This window comes from Hemiscyllium ocellatum, chromosome 26, assembly GCF_020745735.1.
Source record: "Hemiscyllium ocellatum isolate sHemOce1 chromosome 26, sHemOce1.pat.X.cur, whole genome shotgun sequence".
Lineage (NCBI taxonomy): Eukaryota > Metazoa > Chordata > Chondrichthyes > Orectolobiformes > Hemiscylliidae > Hemiscyllium > Hemiscyllium ocellatum.
The window spans coordinates 55,244,452-55,268,061 of NC_083426.1; the positions used below are offsets into that span (position 1 = coordinate 55,244,452).

General features: G+C 46.2%; 1 protein-coding gene across 1 annotated transcript in view; it reads left to right on the forward strand.

Moving 5' to 3' along the window:
* The first annotated feature begins 1,503 nt into the window (after window positions 1–1,503).
* plppr2a (phospholipid phosphatase related 2a) overlaps window positions 1,504–23,610 on the forward strand; it is a 35,773-nt gene continuing 13,666 nt past the window's right edge. Inside the window, exons 1-6 of the mRNA XM_060845229.1 lie at window positions 1,504–1,633; window positions 7,425–7,516; window positions 12,132–12,320; window positions 13,409–13,532; window positions 17,967–18,217; window positions 20,633–20,809. Coding sequence (XP_060701212.1) covers window positions 7,451–7,516; window positions 12,132–12,320; window positions 13,409–13,532; window positions 17,967–18,217; window positions 20,633–20,809 — 807 coding nt within the window. The 5' untranslated portion in view covers window positions 1,504–1,633; window positions 7,425–7,450. The remainder of the gene's footprint in view (window positions 1,634–7,424; window positions 7,517–12,131; window positions 12,321–13,408; window positions 13,533–17,966; window positions 18,218–20,632; window positions 20,810–23,610) is intronic.

The window sequence follows — 23,610 nt, forward strand, 5'->3', positions numbered from 1 at the left end:
ACCCCTGCTGCATGACTTGTACATGGCGGGTGTCTGTCCTCTATTGGGTCAAGGGTAACACTTACATACATCAGCACCTGCAGAATGAGGTGCAGTGAGTGTGTGCCTTGGTACACATGACAATAAATTCAATTCAATTCAGTTCATTCACAACTTCTCAGACAACTGAAGCAATCCACAATCAAATGCAACAAGAGCTGGAAAATATCCAGACTTCGGCTGAAAAATGGTAAGTGACATTCGTGCCACACAAATACCAGGCAATGGTAATAAGAGACAATCTAACTACCACCCTTTGATATTTAATGGTGTTACTATCACTGAATTCCCCACTACCTACATCAACAGAAATTCAACTGGACTCACCACATAAACACAGTGGCTACAAGAGCAGGTTAGAGGTTAAGAATATCATAGTGAATATCACTTAATACAGAGAAGTGTGTGATGATACATTTGCAGGAGTTAAATGAGGCCAGCGAATGGGTGATAAACACACTCACTTGCACCTCGCTCCCCAGAGCCTGATCCTGCAATCTCTCCTTTCTTCTGGGTCCCTTTCTGTTTGTGATATTCATAAATCGAATCTGTGCTGATGTATCTTCACTTGTCCTACTTTCCTGCATTGGGCCTATTGCCTTGAACTACTCTCCCAAGCATTCCAGACTCACACCACTTTCTGGGTGAAAAGGCTTTTCCTCCAAGCCCCTCCATTATTCCAGCCCTTCACTTTAAAGTTATGTTTCCTGTTGTTATTGCCCCCTTGAAGAAGGGGCACAGCCACTTTCTATTCACCCTGTCAGCGCATCTTATAATCTTGTACACCTCTATCAGGTTCTCCCTCAACCTCAATTGCTCGAAAAAAACAACCTGAGCTTGTCCAGCCTCTCTTCATAGTTGAAGTACTCCAGGTCAGGCAACATCCTGGTGATTCTCCTCTGCAACCCCTCCAGTGCAATCACATCCTTCTCATTGTTTGGGGACCAGGACTGTCCACAGTATTCCAGCTGTAGCCTAACAAAAATCCTGTACAGCTCTAACATAACCTCCCTACTATTATTATCAATGGCACGACTGATAAAGGCAAGTGTCCCATCTTAACAACTCCATTAACCTGCCCTCCACCTTCAGAGATCTGAAAACCAGCTGCCGATTAATCCTCTGTTCCTTTGGGCTTCCCAGTGTCTTGCCATCCATTGAATATTTCCTTGTCTTGTTCCTTTTTCCAAAATGCATAAGCTCACATGTATCAGGATTCATTTTCATCCACAGATTCCTCGCCCCCACCCCCAAGAACCTACAGCACTTTTTAAAATGTTTAAGTCAAATCCACAGCTTCAGGCAGGGGATCTGTGCGAGGCAACAATTGCACATGCAGCACAGCTTCCAGTCACTGTGGCTGTGTAAGTGCAGTGAGTATTGCGGTTCCCATTCTCTCTCTCAGCACAGCTGCCATGTTCCTTGCAGTGTGTTCCAGCTTCTGTTTGCAGTCTCTGTGTCGGTTCCCTGAGCTCTGGCTGCATTCCTGCTAGGTATCTCCGTGGATATATATGCGGGAGCCCTTTGTACTGAGTGTCGACTGGAGGAAGAGCAAGGGGGTTGGAAATAAACAGAAAATGCTCGAGGATTGAAGGTGAGGGTGTCGCCCCTCTGTAACTAATGGGATGGCAGCAGCGTTTTATTTTGTTGTTGGTTTTCTGTCGTGAGAAAATTTCAGCTCTAAACAGGGGAGCTGTTATTGTGCAGTGAAAGCACGGATTTCAATGGAGACTGGGGACAGGCACACACGGACAGCTGGAGAGTGTCCCTGCTTATAATTCGGATTTTTATACAAATTGAGATTGTTTTTAACTGCGGGCGGGCGTTCACATTCTCTGGTCGTGTTCGGTTTTCAAGACAATTGCAGTTTGGCGCCTTTTGTAAGGAGACAATGATTCAGACCGTCTCCCTCATACATACAGGGTAACTGAAGACTTAATGGGGTCAGCAAGGCCGGTTTGAGAGAGGGGAGTAAGGTTGAGAGATTCAGAACAGGAAAGGTGAAGTGGGAGGTGGATGAAGACAATGGAGGGAGGGGATCGGATTGTAGAGATAGCAAAACAGACGCCGCCAAAAAAGAGATTCTGCGGCAGAGATGGAGGTGGGGGAGATTGAAAGGACGGCATTTGCAAACATCACTGTGTGTTGCTCTCCTGCCACACAGACGGTCAGAGTTCATTCACAGAAACACAGAAGGAGAGGAATCACAGCAGGAATACCCCTTCTACACTGCTCCTTCATTCATCATGGGCTGATCATCCAAGTCCCCGCTTCCAACTCTATCCCACATCCTTCAACCCCGCTCGCCCTAAGAACTGCATCTAACTCCTTATAGAATCATACACCACAGACGAGGCCCTTCAGACCATTGATTCTGTGCCAACCTTTTGACACATATCCTATTTCCAGTACTTGGCCCAAAGCCTGGAATGTTATGACATTTTCAAGTGCACATCCAAGTACTTTTTAATGAGATCATTCAATGTTTCAGCTTCATTCACTTTCTGTGGCAGAGAATTCCACAGGTTCCCCACCCTCTGGGTGAAGACATTTCTCCTCACTCAACCCTAACCCACATCCTTATACTGTGGCCTCCTGGTTCATGACTCCCCCTTTGGAAACATCCTTGCTGCAATAACCCTTACTTATCCTGTTTGAATTCCAAAGGTTTCCATGAGATTCCCCCACATTCATATAAACGCCTATGAATTTAATCCTCAATGCTGCTTGGCCTGCTGTGTTTTTCCAGCACCCCATTTTTCAACTCTGGTACTCCAGCATTTGCAGTCTTCACTTTCTCCCAAATGGTGCAGTCATACGTCAGTCTTCTGTTCCTAGGGATCAGTCTAGGGAACCTTTGCTATACTCTCTCCATCGTCAGAACATCAGATAAGGAGAGCAAAACTACACACACAATATTGCAGGTGAAATCTTAGTAAGGTCCTGTACAATTGCAGCAAGACATCCCTGCTCCTGTTCTCGAATCCTCTCACAATGAAGGCCAACGTGCCATTTGCCTTTTTCACAATCTGCTGCTCCTGCAATACTTACTTTCAGCAACTGGTGTACGGGGGACACCCAGATCTTATTGCACCTTCCCCCTTTCCCAATCAATCAACTGTTCGGATAGCAATATGTCTTTCTATTTTTGCTGCCAAACTGGATAACCTCATGTTCCTTACAGGAAATCCCTACAGTGTGAAAACAGGCTAATTGGCCCAACAAGTCCATAGAGTAACCCACCCAGACCCTTACCCTATTTCTCAACTTTACCCCTGATTAATGCCCCTAATCTATGCATCCATGAACACTACAGGCAGTTTAAGATAGCCAATTCACCTGGCCAGCACACCTTTGGATTATGGGAGGAAACTGGAGAACCTGGAGGAAACCCACGCAGACATGGAGAGAATGTGCAAACTCCACACAGACAATCGCCAAAGGCTGGAATCGAACCGGAGTTCCTGGCACTGGGAAGCAACAGTGCTAACCACTGAGCCACTGTGTTCACCCACATTATACTACATCTGCCATGCATTTGATGAGCTCAGTTGGATGAATGGTTGGTTTGTACCATGGAATGATGCCACCAGTGTGGGTTCAATCCACTGGCTGAGGTTACCACACTTGCCCACCATGTTGACTGAGGTATAGTGACCCTCACCTTAAACTACCTGAGAATGAAACAGCCCCCGAATGGACAAAATCAATTTTATATTTAATTGTCACTGTAGTGCTAGCTGAAATTATAGTCCTTTGGGACCAGCTGTAGTGTAACATAGTTGTAACAATGGGACTGGCTGTCATTGCAGCACAGACAGTAACAGTGGGACTGTCTGTCATTGCAGCACAAACAGTAACAGTGGGACTGTCTGTCATTGCAGCACAGACTGTAACAGTGAAACTGTCTGTCATTGCAGCACAGACTGTAACATTGGAACTGTCCTTCATTGCAGCACAGACTGTAATCGTGGGATTGGCTGTTATTGTACCATGGACTGTAACAGTGGGAACTGTCTGTGATTGTAGCACAGACTGTAACAGTAGGACCGGCTGTTATTCTAGCTCAGACTGTAATAGTGGGACTGGCTGTTATTGTAGTTATCTGGCTGTTATTGTAGTTATTACAGTTATCCGACTGTAACAGTGGGAACTCTCTGTCATTGCAACACAGAGTGTAACAGTGGGACTGTCTGTTATTGCAGCACAGACTGTAACATTGGACTGTCTGTCATTGCAGCACAGACTGTAATAGTGGGACTGTCTGTTACTGTAGCACAGACTGAAACAGTGGGACAGTCGGTGATTGCAGCACAGACTGTAACAGTGGGACTGTCTGTCATTGCAGCACAGACTGTAACAGTGGGACCGGCTGTTATTGTAGTTCAGACTGTAATGGTGGGATTGTCTGTCATTGCAGCACAGACTGTAATATTGGGACCGACTGTTATTGTAGCATGGACTGTAACAGTGGGAACTGTCTGTCATTGCAGCACAGACTGTAACAGTGGGAACTGTCCGTCATTGCAGCACAGACTGTAACAGTGGGACTGTCTGTCATTGTAGCACAGACTTAACAGTGGGACTGTCTGTTATTGTAGTACAGACTGTAATGGTGGGACTGTCTGTCATTGCAGCACAGACTGTGACAGTAGGAACTATCTGTCATTGTAGTGCAGACTGTAACAGTGGGACTGTCTTGTCATTGCAGCACAGACTGTAACAGTGGGACAGTCTGTCATTGCAGCACAGACTGTAACAGTGGGACAGTCTGTCATTGCAGCACAGACTGTAACAGTGGGACAGTCTGTCATTGCAGCACAGACTGTAACAGTGGGACTGTCTGTCATTGCAGCACAGACTGTGACATAGGAACCGTCTGTCATTGCAGCACCGGCTGTTATAGTGGAACTATCTGTCATTGCAGCACAGACTGTAACAGTGGGACTGTCTGTCATTGCAGCACAGACTGTGACATAGGAACCGTCTGTCATTGCAGCACCGGCTGTTATAGTGGAACTATCTGTCATTGCAGCACAGACTGTAACAGTGAGACTGTCACTGTAGCACAGACTGTGACAGTAGGAGCTATCTGTCATTGTAGTGCAGACTGTAACAGTGGGAACTGTCTGTCATTGCAGCACAGACTGTAACTGTGGGACTGGTTGTCATTGCAGCACAGTGGGACTGTCTGTTATTGTAGCACTAAGTGTAACAGTGGGACTGTCTGTCATTGCAGTGGAGGCTCTAACAGTGGGACTGACTGGTATTTTAGCATGGACTGTAACAGTAGGAACTGTCTGTCATTGTTACATGGACTGTAACAGTAGGAACTGTCTGTCATTGCAGTGCTGAGTGTAACAGTAGGAACTATCTGTCGTTGCAGTGCAGTCTGTAACAGTGGGACTGGCTGTCATTGCAGCACAGATTGTAACAGTGGGACCAGTTGTTGTTGTAGCACAGACTATGTCTGTGGATTAATGTGGAGCGATTATTTAAGAAAGCGATAAGGAAAAGCTGTAGATTGGTGAGCCTGACATCTGTAGTGGGCAAGTTGTCTGACGACATTCTAAGGTACAGAATTTTACATGCATTTGGAAAGGCAGGAACTCATGAGCAATAGTCAACATGTCTTTGTGCATAGGAAATTGTGTCTCACCAGCTTGATTGAGTATTTTGATGGAGGCAGAGCGGTGGATGATAGCTACATGAACTTCAGCAAGATGTTTGACAAAGTTCCGCATGTTAGATTGGTTAACAAGATTACAAAATTGGCTTGAAGATAAGAAACTGGGTGGTGGTGGAGTGTCGTTTTTCAGGCTAGAGGCCTGTGACCAGTAGTGCGCTGCAAGGATGGTGTTCGGTCCACTGTTTTTTATCATTTATATGAACAAATTGGATGTGAATACAGGAGGCATAGTTAGTAAGTTTGCAGATGACACCAAAATTGGTGGCGTAGTGGACAGTGAAGAAGAGTACAGCAGGAATTTGATGAGATGGGCCGATAGGCCGAAGATGGAGTTCAATCTAGATAAATGTGAGGTGATACATTTTAATAGGGCAAATCAGAGCAAGACGTACACACTTAATAATAAGGTGCTGGTGACCGTTGTTGGACATAGAGACCTTGGGATGCAGGTTCGTAGTTCTTTGGAATTGGAATTGCAGCTGGACAGGGTAATGAAGAAGGCATTTGGTATCCTTGTTTTTATTTGTCAGTGCATTAGGTATAGGATTTGGGAGGTCATATTGCAGCTCTCCAGGACATTCGTTAAGCCACTTTTGGAATACTGCATTCAATTCTGGTGTCCCTGCTACAGGAAAGATGTTGTGAAACTTGAAAAGGTTCAGGAAGAAAGTATAAGGATGTTACCAGGGTTTGAGAGGATTACAGTTATTGGGAGAAGCTGAATAGGGCGGGACTATTTTCCCTGGAGTATTAGATGTTGAGGGGTGACCTTAAAGAGGTTTATAAGATCATGCTGGGCATGGATAGGTTGATTAGTCAAGGTCTTTTCCTATGGTAGGGGAGTCCAAATCTAGAAGCATAGGTTTAAAGTGAGAGGGGAAAGATTTAAAAGGGGCCTAAGAGGCAACTTTTTCATGCAGAGGGTGGTGTGTGTATGGACTGAACTCTCAGAACTCTCAGAATGATGAAGGCTGGTACAATTACAATTGCAACATTTAAAAGGCATTTGGATGGGTATATAAATCGGAAGGGTGTGGAGGGATATGGGCCAAATGCTGGCAACTGGGACTAGATGAATTGAGGATATCTGCTTGGCATGGGCAAGTTGGATCTAAGGGTCTGTTTCCATGCTGTACACCTCTATGACTCTATGATTGGCTGTGGGACTGGGAACTGTCATGATTGCACAGACTATAACTATGGAACTGGCTCTAATTGTAGTATAGATTGTCCCAGTTGCCAGCATTTGGCCTATATCCCTCCACACCCTTTCGATTTGTCCCTCCTCCCTACCTTTTATCTTAGCCTGCTTGGCACACTTCCCTCATTCCTGAAGAAGGGCTCATGCCCGAAACATCGATTCTCCTGCTCCTTGGATGCTGCCTGACCTGCGCTTTTCCAGCAACACATTTTCAGCTCTGATCTCCAGCATCTGCAGTCCTCACTTTCTCCTGTCACTGTGGGATTGTCTATCACTGTAACCCTGGTTCCAGTATAATACTGCTAGTAAATATAACATTGTCAGTAACTGTAATGCTGCTAGCAACATTGGATGACACTTGTGTGATTGTCACTGTAACATTGGCTGTCACTGTAACATCAGTGTTAATTGTTGACCATGCACTGGATCATGGATCATGCTTGCACAGTTTCCAGAGTGTGTGTTGATCAGCAATATGTTGGCATTCTCTTCCAGGTCAGGAGGAGCCTGTGGTACCAAACATGTCTCGAGTGGAGAGTGACGTGCGACGGAGCGACTCAATCATCCCATGTTTCATCTGTATTGAGGTCAGTTTGATTAAGAAAAAAAGCCACATTGAGCTCTGGGTCCATTTTAATCAATTAGAGAAGCCCCTTGCACTTGACGCCTTTGAAGCGACTCTGGATCGGTTGGTTTAGAAGAATGAGGAGGGAGACTCAGAGAAACTGAACGCATTTTAACAGGGACGTAGAACATAGAGCAGTTCAGCACAGGAACAGGCCCTTCGGCCCACGTGTGCCGAACATGACACCAAATTAAATTTATCCCTTCTGCCTGCCCTTGGTCCATATTCCTGCATTCCCCGCTTACCTAAAGTTCCCTTAAACCTCCCAATCATATCTGCCTCCACTCCCACCCCTGGCAGCATATTCCACAGTCCTACCACTCTCCAGGTCAGGAGGAGCCTGTGGGAAAAAGATTCATTCAGACAACCCTATCTATCCACCTCATAATTTTATTGACTTCTATCAAGTCTCCCCTCAGCCTCCACCACTCCAGTGAAAATGACCCAGTTTTTCTAGCCTCTTGTTATAATTCAGAAGGAGAGGCTAATCCAGACAGCATCCTGGTAAAAGTCTTCTGCACTCTCTGAAGCCTCTACATCCTTCCTGTAATGTGGCAACCAGGATTAAATGCAGTACTCTAAATTTGGCTTCATAGAAGTCCTTTAAAGTTGCAAATTGACATCCTGACTCTTTTACTTAATTCCTCAAGCAATAAAAGCAACATGCCATATGGTTTCTTTCCCACCCTATCTACTTGTGTGGTCATTTTCATGGAGCTATGGACTTGAACCCCAAAATCCCTCTGTAAATCAATGCTTTCAGGGTCCTGCCATTAACTGTATACTTTTCCTTCACATTTGACCTCCCAAAGTGCAGTACCTCGCACGTGCCCGGATTAATTTCCATCTGACATTTATCCGCCCATATCTGCAACTGATCAATATCCCGTTAATGCTTTGACAACCTTCTATACTATCCATAATTCCACCGATCTCCACTGGACGAGACAGGGTAAAAACAGGAAGGACATTCCTAATTACCGGTGGGAGTTTTCACTCAGGAAGAGGAGATTATTGTCGAGGAAAAGAATAAGATATGAGATATTAGACTAGAAAGAATCGAGGTTAGTAAGGAAGAGGTGTTATCAATTCTAGAAGGAGTGTAAGTAGGCAAGTCCCCTGGGCTGATGGGATTTATCCACAAATTCTCTGGGAAGGTAGAGAGGTGTTGGAGCCTTTGACTCTGATCTTTGAGTCGCCATTGTCTGTAGGTTTGGTACCAGAGGACTGGAGGATTGCAAATGTTGTGCCCTTGTTCAAGAAAGGCAGTAGAGATGACCCAGGTAATTGTAGACCAGTGAGCCTTACATCTGTAGCAGGAAAGGTGTTGGAAAGGATTATAAGAGATAGGATTTATAATCATCTAGCAAGCAACAATTTGATTGCAGATTGTCAATATGGTTTTGTCAAGAGCAGGTCATGTCTCACAAACCTCACTGAGTTTTTTGAGAAGGTGACCAAGCATGTGGATGAGGGGAGGGCAGTTGATGTCGTGTACATGGACTTCAGCAAAGCCTTTGATAAGGTCCCACATGGTAGGCTGTTGGAGAAAATGCAGAGGTATGGGATTGAGGGTGATTTAGCAGTTTGGATTAGAACTGGCTTTCTGTAAGAAGGCAGCGAGTGGTGGTTGATGGAAAATATTCAGCCTGGAGTTTGGTTACTAGTGGTGTGCCAAAAGGATCTGTTTTGGGACCACTGCTGTTTGTCATTTTTATAAATAACTTAGACGCAGAAATAGGTGGATGGGTTAGTAAGTTGCAGATGACACTATAGTCGGTGGAGTAGTGGATAGTTTGGAAGAATGTTACAGGTTGCAGGGTGACTTGAATAAACTGCAGAATTGGGCTGAGAGGTGGCAAATGGAGTTCAATGCAGCTAAATGTGAGGTCATGCACTTTGGGAAGAAAAACAGGAAGGCAGAGTACTGGGTCAATGGAAAGATTCTTGGTAGTGTGGATGTGCAGAGGGATCTCACAATCCATGTACATAGATCCCTGAACATTGCCGTCCAGGTTGATAGTGAAGTTAAGAAAGCATACAGTGTGTTAGGTTTCATTGGTAGAGGGATTCAGTTCTGGAGCCATAATGTCATGCTGCGACTGTACAAAGTGCTAGTGCGGCTGCACTTGGAATATTGTGTACAGTTCTGGTCACCCCATTACAGGGAGGACGTGGAAGCATTGGAAAAAGTACAGAGCAGATTTACCAGGATGTTGCCTGGTCTTATGAGGGAAGGTCTTATGAGGAAAGGCTGAGAGACTTGGGTCTGTTCTCATTGGAAAGAAGAAGGCTTAGAGGGGATTTAATAGAGACATACAAGATGATCAGAGGATTAGATAGGGTAGACAATGAACGTTTTTTTCCTAGGATGATGATGTTAGCTTGTACAAGGGGGCATAGATTTAAGACAGATGTCAGAGGCAGGTTCTTTACTCAGAGTGTGGTAAGGGTGTGGAATGCCCGACCTGCCAATGTAGTTACCTCAGCCACGTGAGGGAGATTTAAACAATCCTTGGATAAGCACATGGATGATGATGGGATAGTGTAGGGTGATGGGCTTAGATTAGTTCACAGGTCGGCGCAACATCAAGGGCCGAAGGGCCTATTCTGTGCTGTATTGTTCTATGTTCTATGAGTCTAGACCATTCGGTCATTGTCTAAGAATACAGGGTAGGAATGAGATGAGGAGAAATGTCTTGCCCCAGAGAGCGGGGAATCTGTGGAAGTCACTGTCACAGAGCATGGTCATGTCAGAAATATTGAATGTTTTCAAGAAGAAGTTGAATATAGTTCTTAGGGCTATGGATATCAAAGGGTATGGGGGAGAAAGCAGGAACAGGGGACTGAGTTGTGTGATCTGCTACAATTTGAATGAATGATAGAGCAGCTTGAAGGGCCAAACGGTCTAATGCGCTGTTATGTCTCACAAATTTGATTGAGTTTTTTTAAGAAGTAACAAAGATGATTGATGAGGGAGAGCGGTAGACGTGATCGATATGGACTTCAGTAAGGCGTCCAGACAAGATTCCCCATGGGAGACTGGTTAGCAAGGTTAGATCTCACGGAATACAGGGAGAACTCAACATATGGATACAGAACTGGCTCGAAGGTAGTAGACAGAGGGTGGTGGTGGAGGGTTGTTTTTCAGACTGGAGGCCTATGACCTATGGAGTGCCACAAGGATCGGGTTGCTGGGACCACTACTTTTTGTCATTTATATAAATGATTTGGATGTGAATATAGGAGTCATAGTTAGTAAGTTTGGAGATAACACCAAAATTGGAGGTGTAGTGGACAACGAAGACAGTTACCTCAGAGACAACAAGATCTTGATCAGATGGACCAATTGGCTGAGGAGTAGCAGATGGAGTTTAATTTAGATAAATGCAAGGTGCTGCATTTCGAAAAAGCAAATCATAGCAGGACTTTTACACTTAATCTGAAAGGTTCTAGGGAGTGTTGCTGAACAAAGAGACCTTGGAGTACAGATTCATAGTTCCTTGAAAGTAGAGTTGCAGGTAGATAGGATAGTGAAGAAAGTGCTTTCTTTTACTGGTCAGAGTATTGAGTACAGGAGTTGGGAGGTCATTGATTAGGCCACTTTTGGATTAGTGAGTGCAATCCTATAGAAGAATGTTGTGAAACTTGAAAGGGTTCAGAAAAGATTTACAAAGATGTTGCCAGTATTGGAGGATCTGAGCTACAGGGAGAGGCTGAACAGGATGGGGCTGTTTTTCCTGGAGCGTCGGAGGCTGAGTGGTGACCTTATAGAGGTTTACAAAATTATGAGGGCATTGATAGGATAAATAGGCAAAGTCTTTTCCCTGGGGAGTCCCAAACTAGAGGGCATAGGTTTAGGGTGAGAGGGGAAAGATATAAAAGGGACCTCAGGGAAATGTTTTCATGCAGAGGGTGGTTAGTGTATGGAATGGGCTGCCAGAGGAAGTGGTGGAGGCTGGTACAATTGCAACATTTGCCAGCATCTGGATGGGTATATGAATAGGAAGGGTTGAGAGGGATATGGGCTGGCTGCTGGCAAATGGGACGAGATTGAGTTGGGATATCTGGTCAGCATGGATGAGTTGGACGGAAAGGTCTGTTTCTGTGCTGTACATCTCTCTGACTCTATGACTCTATGATCCTTCCTTTCTGCCAATAAAATCTTTCCTGAGGTAAGGAAATTGGAACTGTACAAATGTGATTGATTTCTGCGAGATCTCCCCCCTCAATCTTTTAAACTCTAGTGCATATAATCCTAATTGATCCAGTCTATCTTCAAATGTCAGTCCTTCCCTCCCAGGAATGAGTCTGGGAAACCTTTGTTGTATTCCCACCATTGCTAGAACATCTCTCTTCAGATAAGGAGATCAAAACTGCACATACAGTACTCCAGGCTGAGGTCTCACCCTGTGAAAGTGCAGAAAGACATCCCACTCCTGTACTTTAATGCTTTCGCGATGAAAGCCAACATCCCATTTGCATTCATCACTGCCTGATGCTCCTGCAATGCTGACTTTCAATGACTGCACTTTCTACACTCTCCAATAACTTTCAGACTGTTCTTTTCTTTGCAGTTGATGATTATGGTCGGGACAGTCTTGCTTACCTACTACCTGGAATTCACAGATACCTTCTCGGTCCATCATCAAGGCTTCTTCTGTTTTGACAACAGCTTCACGAAACCATATCCAGGGCCAGAGGAAACCAGCCTGCTACCCCCAGTCCTGCTCCAGTCCCTGGCCTCTGCTGTCCCCATGACAACAGTAAGGGTGACTTTCTTCAGTTACAGCTTCTGGCATCCTCCTCTCTACTGACCTAGCCAAGCACCACCTGGTCCTGGGAGGGGGATGGAGGTTCACACTTCCTGGTCTTTGATCATGGTCGAAATGACTGACCTGGTTCTCAGAGGGAGGGAGTCACATCTGCTGCTTCTAAGAGGAAGGGAATGACAAATCTTATTCCTCAGAGAAGGGAGTCACTGATCCCGATCCTGGAGGAAGGGAATCACATATTCTGCTTCTCAGAGGAAGGAGTCACAAATTCTGGACCTTGAAGGGAAGGCGGTCACAGATGTTGAACATCAGAGGGAGGGAGTCACTATCATGTTCCTGGAGGGAGTGTTTCACTAATCCTGGTCCTTGCAGAGAGGGGCTTACACATCCTGGTCCTAAACCATAGCAGGAATCACTATCCTAGTCCTCAGAGTGAGGGACTCACTATCTTTGTCCTCAGAGGGAGAGAGTCATGATCTGAATCCTCAGAGGGAGGAAGACATTCATCCTAGTCCTTGGAGGGAAGGAGTCACTAATCTTCTTGGAGGGAAGGAGTTACATATTCTGTTTCTCAGAGGGCGGAAGTCACAGTTTCTAGCCCTCAGAGGGTAGGACTCATCAATCCTGGCCCTCAGAGGAGGCAGTCACTAATCCTGTTGTCAGGAGGGTGTCGCATATTCTGCTTCTTGTATAGAGAGTGATTACAGTTCCTGGTCCTTGAGGAGAGAGGGAGTTCCTCCCTGAGACTAATGTTAATCTCATTTTCGAGTCTGCTGTGTGTCTCTGTGTGTGAGTTTGTGTGTGTGAGTGTTGGTGTGTGTCTGGGTGTATGTGTCTATGGGTGTGTGGGTGTGTTTATCTGTCTGTGTGTATATATGGGAGATGTGTAAGTGCAGACCTCAGTGATATTGGCCTGCACGCTAATTGATCAGATTTTACCATGATGGATTCTGTCTCAAAACATTGCCCAGAGTTCAGAAAGTGCTGAAAGAGTGCTCAACAGATGGGCAAATGCTTCAAAAGTTGCTTTGCTGATTTGGAAGTAAATCTCAGTGTCCTTTGTTTTTCTTCCTTCCCAGATTGTTTTCGGTGAGTTAGCGGCGTTTGTCTTTCGGGCAGATTTAGTCCGTGAGGAGAGAACGATCGTGACTGCAGACTGCTGTTCCCTCAATCCGCTACTTCGCAGAGTCATCAGATTTTTGGGTCTGTCCGATTTCTTCATTCTCACCTATTAGCAGTTCGGGAGAAACGCAGGTCCAGACATGGGCATCTTCTGGTTTTTCATCTGCCCTTTCTCAGTACACGAGTGATGGTGCTGAAGTCACGCACCTATTCACACTCTGTGCAACTTTATTCTGAACTGGCCCAGACTCTCACAGGCCTGAGATTGGGACTGGCATTGGGGCTGACACTGGGCAGCACTGGGGCTGGAACTGGTACGAGGAGTGGGATAGAGGCTAGGCCTGGGAGTGGGGCTGGTGCTGGGATTCAGACTGGGACTGGGACTGAGGCTGGTATTGGGAGAGGGGCTTGGACTGGGATTGGAACTGGATCTGGAATTCGGAGTGGGGCTAGAACGGGGGTTGGGACTAGGATTAGGACTGGGACTGGTGTTGGGACTGGGACTGAGATTGAGAATGGGTCTCAGACTGGGTTTGGGACTGGGACTGGGTCTGGGTTGGGATTGGGATTGTGACTCGGCTGGGGCTGGGACTAGGCTTGGGACTGGGATTGTGAGTGGGGCTGGGAATGGACTGGGATTGAAAATGGGGCTGGGACTGGGTTTGGGGCTGATTCTAGGATTGGGGCCTGGACTAGGACAGAGCTTGTAGCTGGGATTGGATCAGGGGTTGAGGCTGGGCCTGTCACTGGTGTAGGGGGTGGGGCTGGAACTGTAGATGGCACCGGTGACAGTGGAGCTTCACAGGGGTCAATGTGGGATCCACACCTATTCATGTTATACCTTAATGAACTTGACGAAGGAACTGAGGACTTATTGTTGCTGAATTTGCAGATGACAGGTGGAAGAACAGGTCATGTTGAGGAAAGGGAAGGCTGCAGAAGGACTTGAACAGCCTAGGAGAGTGGGCAGAGAAGTAGTGGATGGAACACAATGTGGAAAAGTTATGTATTTTGGTCAGAAGAAAAAACGCATAGATTATTTTCTAAATGGGGAAGGACTTTCAAAGCATAATAGGACTTTGGAGTCCTAGTTCAGGATTCTCTTGAGGTTAACATGCAGGTTCAGTTCGCAGTTAGGAAGGCAAATGCAATGTTAACATTCCTTTCGAGAGTTAGAAAGCAAGTGCAGCGATATCAGCCGTGGTGAGTGGCAGAGCAGACTCTACACTCTGAGGCTGCAGGAGACTCTGGTCTGACTTCATTTGGAATATTGTGAGCAGTTTTGGGTCCCGTATCTAATGAAGGGTATGCTGGCATTGGAGGGAGTCCAGAAGGTTAGGGGCTGGAATCCGGTCTAGGGGTGAGCATAGGAATGCGTCTGAGCCTGGGGTGAACTTGACAGGCAGGGTCTGGTACTGGGACTCAGGCTAGGACTAGGGTGACACTGGGGATGGGGACTGGGCATGGAGATGGTACTGAGACCAGGACTGTGGATGGAGACGGTACCAGGACTTGGACTAGGACTGGGATTGGAGATGGGACAGGATCTGGGTCTAGCACAGGGAACAGAGAGGGTCAAGGTCTGATACTGGGACAACGACAGGGGCTGGAGTTGTGATTGACATTGGGATTGAGAATGGAATTGGGTCTGGAACTGGGACTGACACTAGGATTGAGACTGGACCTGGAGCTGGGACTGACACTGGATTTAGGATTGGGGCTGGGTTTTAGCTGGGACTGACACTGGGATTGGGATTTGGCCTGGGGTTTGAGGTTGGAATTGGGCTCAGATGGCGTCCTAGTCTAGGGCAGGGGCTGAGACTGGGTCAGGGGCAGGGAACAGAGAAGGGCTGGGTCCAGAGCAGGAGTGGAGACAGGGACTGAGCCTGAGTTGAGCAAGGGACACAGACTCACTAACTCACATGCAATTACAGTATCCCAAATGCACACACAATCCCACACATACACACCACATTCACCCCCGCCAACACTCACACATTCTTCCACCACCACACACCTACTCACAAGATCCCACGCTATCCCACACACATTCACACTATCTCATGCGCATACTCGCACACTCCCACATTATTCCACCCACACTCATATGATCCCACACTCACACTTACTCACACTATCCCAGGTACACACTAACTCACACTACCCCAAACACACACTCTCACCATCCCAGACACACCATCCCACACCATCTCACTCACAGAGACACACACACACTATATTTCTCTTGTATACACATACTCTGACTGGGCTGGGTCTCAGACTGTGCCTGGAGCTGGGGCTAGAACTGGATTGAGGTAGGGTAAATGCTGGATCGGGGGCTGGTGTTGGGGCACAGGCAGGGATAGAATCTCAGAATTGAGATGGGATTTGGACTAGAACTGCATCTGGGATTAGAATTCAGTCTGGCAATGGGAAGAGGTCTGGGGTAGGGAATGAAGAGGGGCAGAGGCTAGTTCAATGGCTGGAGCTGGGATTGAAGCTGGGATCAGGATCGGCACTGGCACTGGGACTGGGCTGGGGGCAAAGGGATGTGACTGTGGTTCAGTCTGGGACAGGTGCAGGACCTGGAGTTGGGACTGGGTCTGGGACTCAGCCTAGGCTGGAGATGGAGCTAGGACTGGGGTTGAAAATGGAACTGGGACAGGGACTCGGTTTGTGAGTGAGGATAGTTGGAGGGCTGGGATTGAGGCTGGGATTGGATTGAAGATGGGGCTGAGGATAGAGTTGAAGTTCGAACACAGATTCACTTACACGCATGATCTCCTACTATCACACTCACACACTCATTCACTGTCCCACACACACTTATTCAGTCAACATGCGCTCACTCTAACCCTCCCAATACACACAAACATGCACACTTGTACTCAAACTTGCACTCACACAATCTCACACACACTCAATCTTACTATCCCATTTGGACATTCATTGACACATCCCACATACACACTCACTCACGCTACTCCACACACACTCACTCACACACTCATTCATTCCATCTCGCACGCGCTGACATTGGAATGCTATCCTCCCTCATGCACACACACATACTTACATATTCACATACACACTCACGCTATCCCACACTGATACACACAGAGTCACTTACACTATCCTACACACACTCTTTCACACTATCCTGCACACACTCACACTCCCCTTTGCTCACAAAGGCAGACTTTCTCCCCTACACAAACTCATGCACTTACACTCACACACTCAGTCACATGGTCACTCCCACTTTCTTCTGTCAGAGGGGAGTGAATCTGTAGAATTCTTTACCACTGAAGGCTGTTGAGGCTCAGACCTCAATTATGTGTATTCAAGGCTAACATAGACTTTTAATCATGAAAGGAATCTAGGTATTATGGCTTAAAAACGGGAAAGTGGAGTTGAGGATGATCAGATCAGCCACGATCTCATTGAGCTGACCCAATGGACTATCTCTACTGTCAGGTCATACAGCATTTCAGGCCTGTTCCTGGTCGTGTTATCTGAAAAAGAATTGACTTAGGGGAAGACTTTCAAATGAGGGAATGTTGCCCCATGGTAGCTCAGTGATTAGCACTGCTGCATGATAGTGCCAGGGACCCAGTTTTGATTCCACCCTCAGACGACTGTCTGTTACATGCACAGGGTTCTTCCTGTATTCAACCGAGCGGCAGCTAGGACTGATGCATCTGCAAAATGACCCCATACTCAGGAAAGTTTCATTGGGAGGACATTGAGAGTAGAAACCGGAGTAGGCCATTCAAACCATCCAGCATGTCCGTCCATTCCATGTGACCATAGCTGAGCTGCCTCATCTCTTTTGTGCTAATTCTCAACTCCACAATATTTCAAAACTCTATTCCCCTTTTTGAAATACTTCCATCGATCTAGTCGTCACACCTCTGTGGTAGGGAATTCCAGACATTTACTAGCCTCTGGGAGAAGAAATCTCTTTGTATCTCAGTTTTAAGTCAGTGCTCCCCTTGTTATGAAATTGCTACAGCGTTGAAGCAGACCATTCAGCCCACTGAGTCCACATGAACTTCCAAACAGCATCCTACCTGGACCTTACGCTATCCCTGTCACTCTGCATTTCCCATGGTCAATCCACCTAGCCTGCACATCCCTGGATACTATGGGCAATTTAACATGGCCAATCCATCTAACCTGCACATCTTTGGACAGTAAGAGGAAACCAGAGCACCTGGATGAAACTTGTTGTTCATCCGGAGTTGGATATAGTTCTTGGGGCAAAAGGAATCAAGGGGGTAGTTGGAGGGAGGTGAATTGGGAGCAGAGCACTGAATTGGATGATGAGATCAAATGGGCAGGGCAGGTGTAAAGCAATGAATGGCCTCCACCTAGCTTGCTGTCTCTCTAACCATGACGTTTGGGTTGGGGTCGGGGGAGCACGGAAAAGTGAATGGTGAAATGGGGAGCCAGCACTGAAGCACAGAGGCTGGGAAGTGAGCTGTCTCACGCTGTGCCTTATTCTCCTCACAGGTGTCTATACATTTGGCTTGTGTGCCACGGACATCTTCGTGAATGCTGGGCAAGTAGTGACGGGCAGCCCTGCACCACACTTCATGACAGTGTGCCAGCCAAACTATACTGCCCTGGGCTGCCAGCTCTCCACTCAATTCGTCAACTCAGAGAATGCCTGCACGGGGAGCCCGGGCGTCGTGTCTAGTGCCAGGCGTGCCTTTCCTTGCAAGGACTCCGCCCTCACAATGTATGCAGCGGTGTACACCGTGGTAAGACCCTTTGGCAGCACCAGTCACTGAAATATTCTGATCCCTTTCTCTTTTCTCTAGCCGAGTCTGCCTAGGCACCATCTAAATATTTCTTTTCACGTTCTGATTGTTTCCATCTCTAACCAGTTGCTGTGTGATGGTACTACACCTTTTAGAGGGAATTGCTCTCTGGTGTTCCCCTTGCAGAGTGGTGTAGCCACAGCAGTGTTAGAATGTCTGCTTCAGAAACAGTGAATACACAGCTTCAAGCTCTCTGAGTGTGTTTCTTTGACAGGTGGAGTCAGATTCACACAGGCCCTTGAGTTTCAGGTTTTGCTTTCAGTTATTGGAGTTGAAGCTCATAGGTACAGCTCTCTCTCTGCTTCACCAAGAAGCTTGAGTTTTCTCTCTCAGTTGCTCGATCTATCGCTTTCAGTGTTCCTTTCCCCAGCACTGGAAGGGAGATAGCCCATGAGGAAAATACATTTTGCTAAATTGCCTTTGCCAAGCATGATGTTATATTAGATCAATCAATAAGTAGTAATTAAATAATATATTCTTTTATTAAACATTTCAACAGAGTTAAATTAGGTCAATTCTTCTTTTTATGTTTATTTCACTATGTTGTAAGACTAAAGTATACTTTGCTTTAAGCCTTTAGGTGGACTTATGGAATCACATCTGGAGGAGCAAAATATTGCAGATGGTGGAATATGAACTGAAAACAAAACTTTCCGAAGATCACAGCAGGTCAGGCAGCATCGATGGAGAGAAAACAAGCTAATGTTGCTTTACTTAGACTCAAAATGTTAGCTTGCCTTCTCTCCATGTACGCTGCCTGACCTACTGTGATTTTCAGTAGTTTTTGTTTTCAGAATCACGTCTGGAACACAGCACCTTACACTTGCATTTAAATAAAGGTTAGAGTCTGTGTTACCTCCATGAAATACTTTGAGGGAGTTTGGTTGATCCAAAACAACAGGCAGTGAGTTCCAGATTCCTTCCAGTTGCTCTGGGGCGAAAACATTTTGACCTACATCCCCTCTAAACCTCCTGTCCCTTAAATTAAATCTGTGTTCCCTTCATCACTGATCCCTCTGTCAAGAGGAAACGTTTCTGCCTGTCTGCACTATCTACGCGCCCACCCCCAGCTACGTCCTGGTCAAATATCCAATATTTCCAGGAGCTAAATTGCATCCAGTGTCATGTTGGATTAAGAAAATTAAAGTCCATTCACTGCCTCAATGGTGTTCAGGCCCAAACAAGTGTGAAACACTAATGTGAAGAAATTGAAAGGCAAACTCAAATTGTAATGGAGAGAGGACCCAAAACGTGTGTGGCAGTGAGGGATCTGGGTGTTCTTTTGCAAGAAATGCTAAATGTGAAAATGGTGAAAATCCAAACTTTCAACTCCAGATAGTTTTGAAGGCTAGATCCATGAAAGTATCGGAAGAGGAGGGAGATGGATTCTTGAATGATCAAAGCTGAGGGCTGGCACGGAAGAAGAGTCGAGGTCTGGGATGGATCAGCTGTGGATCTTCTTGAATGCAAGGTGGACTGAATGACTTACTCCCACACTCCTGGTTCTGCTGATCAGAGCATGTTCTGATCCAAAATCCCTGACTACACCGAACAGGCACCGTGCAAAGAGTGCTCAAGATTGTACCACACACTGAAGGAGAAAAGATGGGGCTCCAGGAAATTCAGGGCTAGGTAACAAACTCTGGCCAACACTGTTAAGAAGTTGCCCCTCAGTCCCCTTTAAATCTTTCCTCTCTTGTCTTAAACCTATGCCCTCTACTTTTGGACTTCCCAACCCTGGGGAAAAGACCTTTGGTGTACATCTTAGCTATGCCCCACGTAAATTTAGAAACCTCAATAAGGATACCCCTCAGCCTTCTACACTCCAGGCAAAGGGCTCATAGCCTATCCAGCCTCTTGTTACAATTCAAACCTTCCAGTCTTGGTAATGTCGCTTAAATTGTTTTTGTGCCACATTTCTCCTCATTTCAGTGCTACCCTTTAGCCTGTGATCCTCCTAGTTCTGGACTCCCCCCAAGGACTTTGGGAATGTCCTTCCTGCATCTATCATGTCTAATCCTGGTGGAATTTTGTAGGCTTCTATGAGATTACTCTCCCAAATCATTCTTCGGAACCATTCCACTCTCTCTTCCACCATTAGGATCTGCTTGGGAAACCTTTGAGGAATTCTCTGCCACAGAAAGTAGTTGAAAGCCAAAACATTGACTCTTTTCAGGAAGGAGGTAAGATATTTTTCATGGGTCTAAAAGATTCAAAGAGTATGCAGTGGAGGAATGGGCGAAAATGGTACTGAGTGCAAAGGTAGACCTGAGAGGCCTGTCTAAATTACATTGATATGTCTCAATGTCCCTTTCTCTCAACCTTAACGTGAATCATTCATGCTTGTTTTCCTAGATGTACGTCACAATTATGTTCCAAGCCAAGGGTACACGTCTGACTAAGCCCGTGCTCTGCCTCACACTCCTGTGCCTGACCTTTTTAACTGGAGTGGTGCGTGTGTCGGAGTTTCGGAACCACTGGTCCGACGTCCTGGTTGGGTTCCTCACTGGTGGGGCAGTGGCATTGTTTCTGGTGAGTGGCAAGGAGCCTGATTCCAGTCAGGATGTGTCTCGGAAGATCCAGGGTGCAAAGCCAAAGTTGATGGGCCACTGACCTGAGAGATGTTGATTTAATTTGATTTATTATTGTCATATGCACCGAGATACAGTGAAAAGTATTATTTTGCCTGCTATCCAGCCAAATAGTGGGCAGCACGGTGGCACAGTGGTTAGTACTGCTGCCTCACAGGCGACTGACTGTGTGGAGTTTGCACGTTCTCCCGATGTCTGCGTGGGTTTCCTCCGGGTGCTCCGGTTTCCTCCCACAGTCCAAAGATGTGCAGGTCAGGTGAATTGGCCATGCTAAATTGCCCGTAGTGTTAGGTAAGGGGTAAATGTAGGGGTATGGGTGGGTTGCGCTTCGGCGGGTCAGTGTGGACTTGTTGGGCCGAAGGGCCTGTTTCCACACTGTAAGTAATCTAATGTAATCAAATCAATTATGAGGGGCATGGATAGGTAAGTAGGCAAAGTCTTTTCCCTGGGGTTGGGGAGTCCAGAACTAGAGGGCATAGGTTTAGGGTGAGAAGGGAAAGATATAAAAGAGACCTATAGAGCAACTTTTTCACACAGAGGGTGGTACATGTATGGAATGAGCTGCCAGAAGAAGTGGTGGAGGCTGGTACAATTGCATTTAAGAGGCATTTGCATGAATAGGAAGGGTTTGGAGGGATATGGGCTGGGTGCTGGCAGTTGGGGCTAGATTGGGTTGGGATATCTGGTCGGCATGTACGGGTTGGACCAAAGGGTCTGTTTCCATGCTGTACATCTCTGACTCTAAATAATACCTTACATAAGTACATCAGGTAACACAACAGGTTGCAGAATATCACATTACAGCTATAGAAAAGGTGCAGTGAGATCAACTCAAATATACGAGAGGTCTGTTCATAAGTCTGATAACAATAGGGAAAAAGCTGTTCTTGCATCTCTTGGTATGTGTTTTCAAACTTTTATATCTTCTGCCCAATGGAAGAAGTTGTAAGAGTGTATACTGGGCTGGGAGGGTCTTTGATTATATTGGTTGCTTTCCTGAGGCAGTGGGAAGTGTATACAGAGTCAATGGAAGGAAGGTTAGTTTGTGTGATGGTCGGGACTGCATTCATAACTCTCTGTAACTTCTTGCGGTCATAGGCAGACCAGTTGACAAACAAAGCTGTGATGCATCTGGGTAGGATGCTATCTGTGGTGCATCTATAATAATTGGTAAGAGTCATTGTGGACATGCCGAATTTCCATTGGATGCTGAGGAGGCAAAGGCATTGATGTGCTTTCTTAACCATAGTATTGAGGCGAATGTACCAGGACAGATTGTTGATGATATTTACTCCTAGGAACCTGAAGCTCTTCATATCAGCACTATTGATACTCACAGGGGCGTGTCCTCCATTCCATTTCCTGAAGTTGATGATCAGCTCCTTCGATTAACTGACATTGAGGAAGAGATTATTGTCTTAACACCACTAAGTTGTGAATCTCTTTTCTGTATTCTGTCTTGTTGTTTGAGATCTGACCCACTCGATTTACTCATGATCAGACTCTGGAAATTCCTCGTGAGCCAGAGACAACATCTTCTAAGCCATTCCAGTTGCACAACGAATCACAGAGTTGTCACAGCACAGAAAGAGGCCCATCGTGTCTGCCCCCTCCTTCCCTTCCCCAGTACCCAATTTCTTGCCATCTCCCCAGATCCTTGCACACCATTTGTGGGCGGCACGGTGGCACAGTGGTTAGCACTGCTGCCTCACAGCGCCTGGAGACCCGGGTTCAGTTCCCGACTCAGGCGACTGACTGTGTGGAGTTTGCACGTTCTCCCCGTGTCTGCGTGGGTTTCCTCCGGGTGCTCCGGTTTCCTCCCACAGTCCAAAGATGTGCGGGTCAGGTGAATTGGCCAATTTAAATTGCCCATAGTGGTAAGGGGTAAGGGATAATGTAGGGGTATGGGTGGGTTGCGCTTCGGTGGGTCGGTGTGGACTTGTTGGGCCGAAGGGCCTGTTTCCACACTGTAAGTAATCTAATCTAATCTAATCTAATTTCTATCCCAATACCCATCCGATGTCCCTCTCTAATGCCTCAATTGAACCATATTTCCAGGATGTGCATTCCACACCTATACCACTCGCTGGGTGAAAATATTTTTCTCACATCATCCTTGCTTCTTTTGCACATCATTGTTAAAGTATCCCCTCTCATTCTTGTTCCTTTTAAAAACAGGAACAGCTTCTCCTTATCAAATCTATTCAGCCTGCTCCTGATTTTGAAAACCTCTGTCAGATCTCCCTCTTGGCCTTCCTCTCTCCAAGGAAAACAGTCCCAGCTTCTTCAATCTGTCCTCAGAACTGAAATTCCCATTCCTGAACCATTCTTGTAAATTGCTTCTACACTCTCTCCAAAGTGTTCACATCTTTCCTGTTACGTGGCATTCATAACTGTACATAATACTCCGGCTGAGGTCGAACTGGGGGTGAGGTGGGTCCCAAGGAGATAGTGAAGAAAGAGATCATCTGAGACTGGTACAGTTGGGAAAAGGAACAAATCAAACAGTCAGGGCCGGCACACAAGGTAGGACTGATAAACTAAACTGCATTAATTTCAATGCAAGGGGGCTAACAGGGAAGGCAGTTGAACTCAGGGCTTGGTTAGGAACATTGGACTGGGATATCATAGCAATTACAGAAATATAGCTCAGGAATGGACAGGAGTGGCAGCTTAATATTCCAGGATACAAATGCTATGGGAGAGATAGAAAAGGGGGCAAGAGAGGAGGGAGAGTGGTGT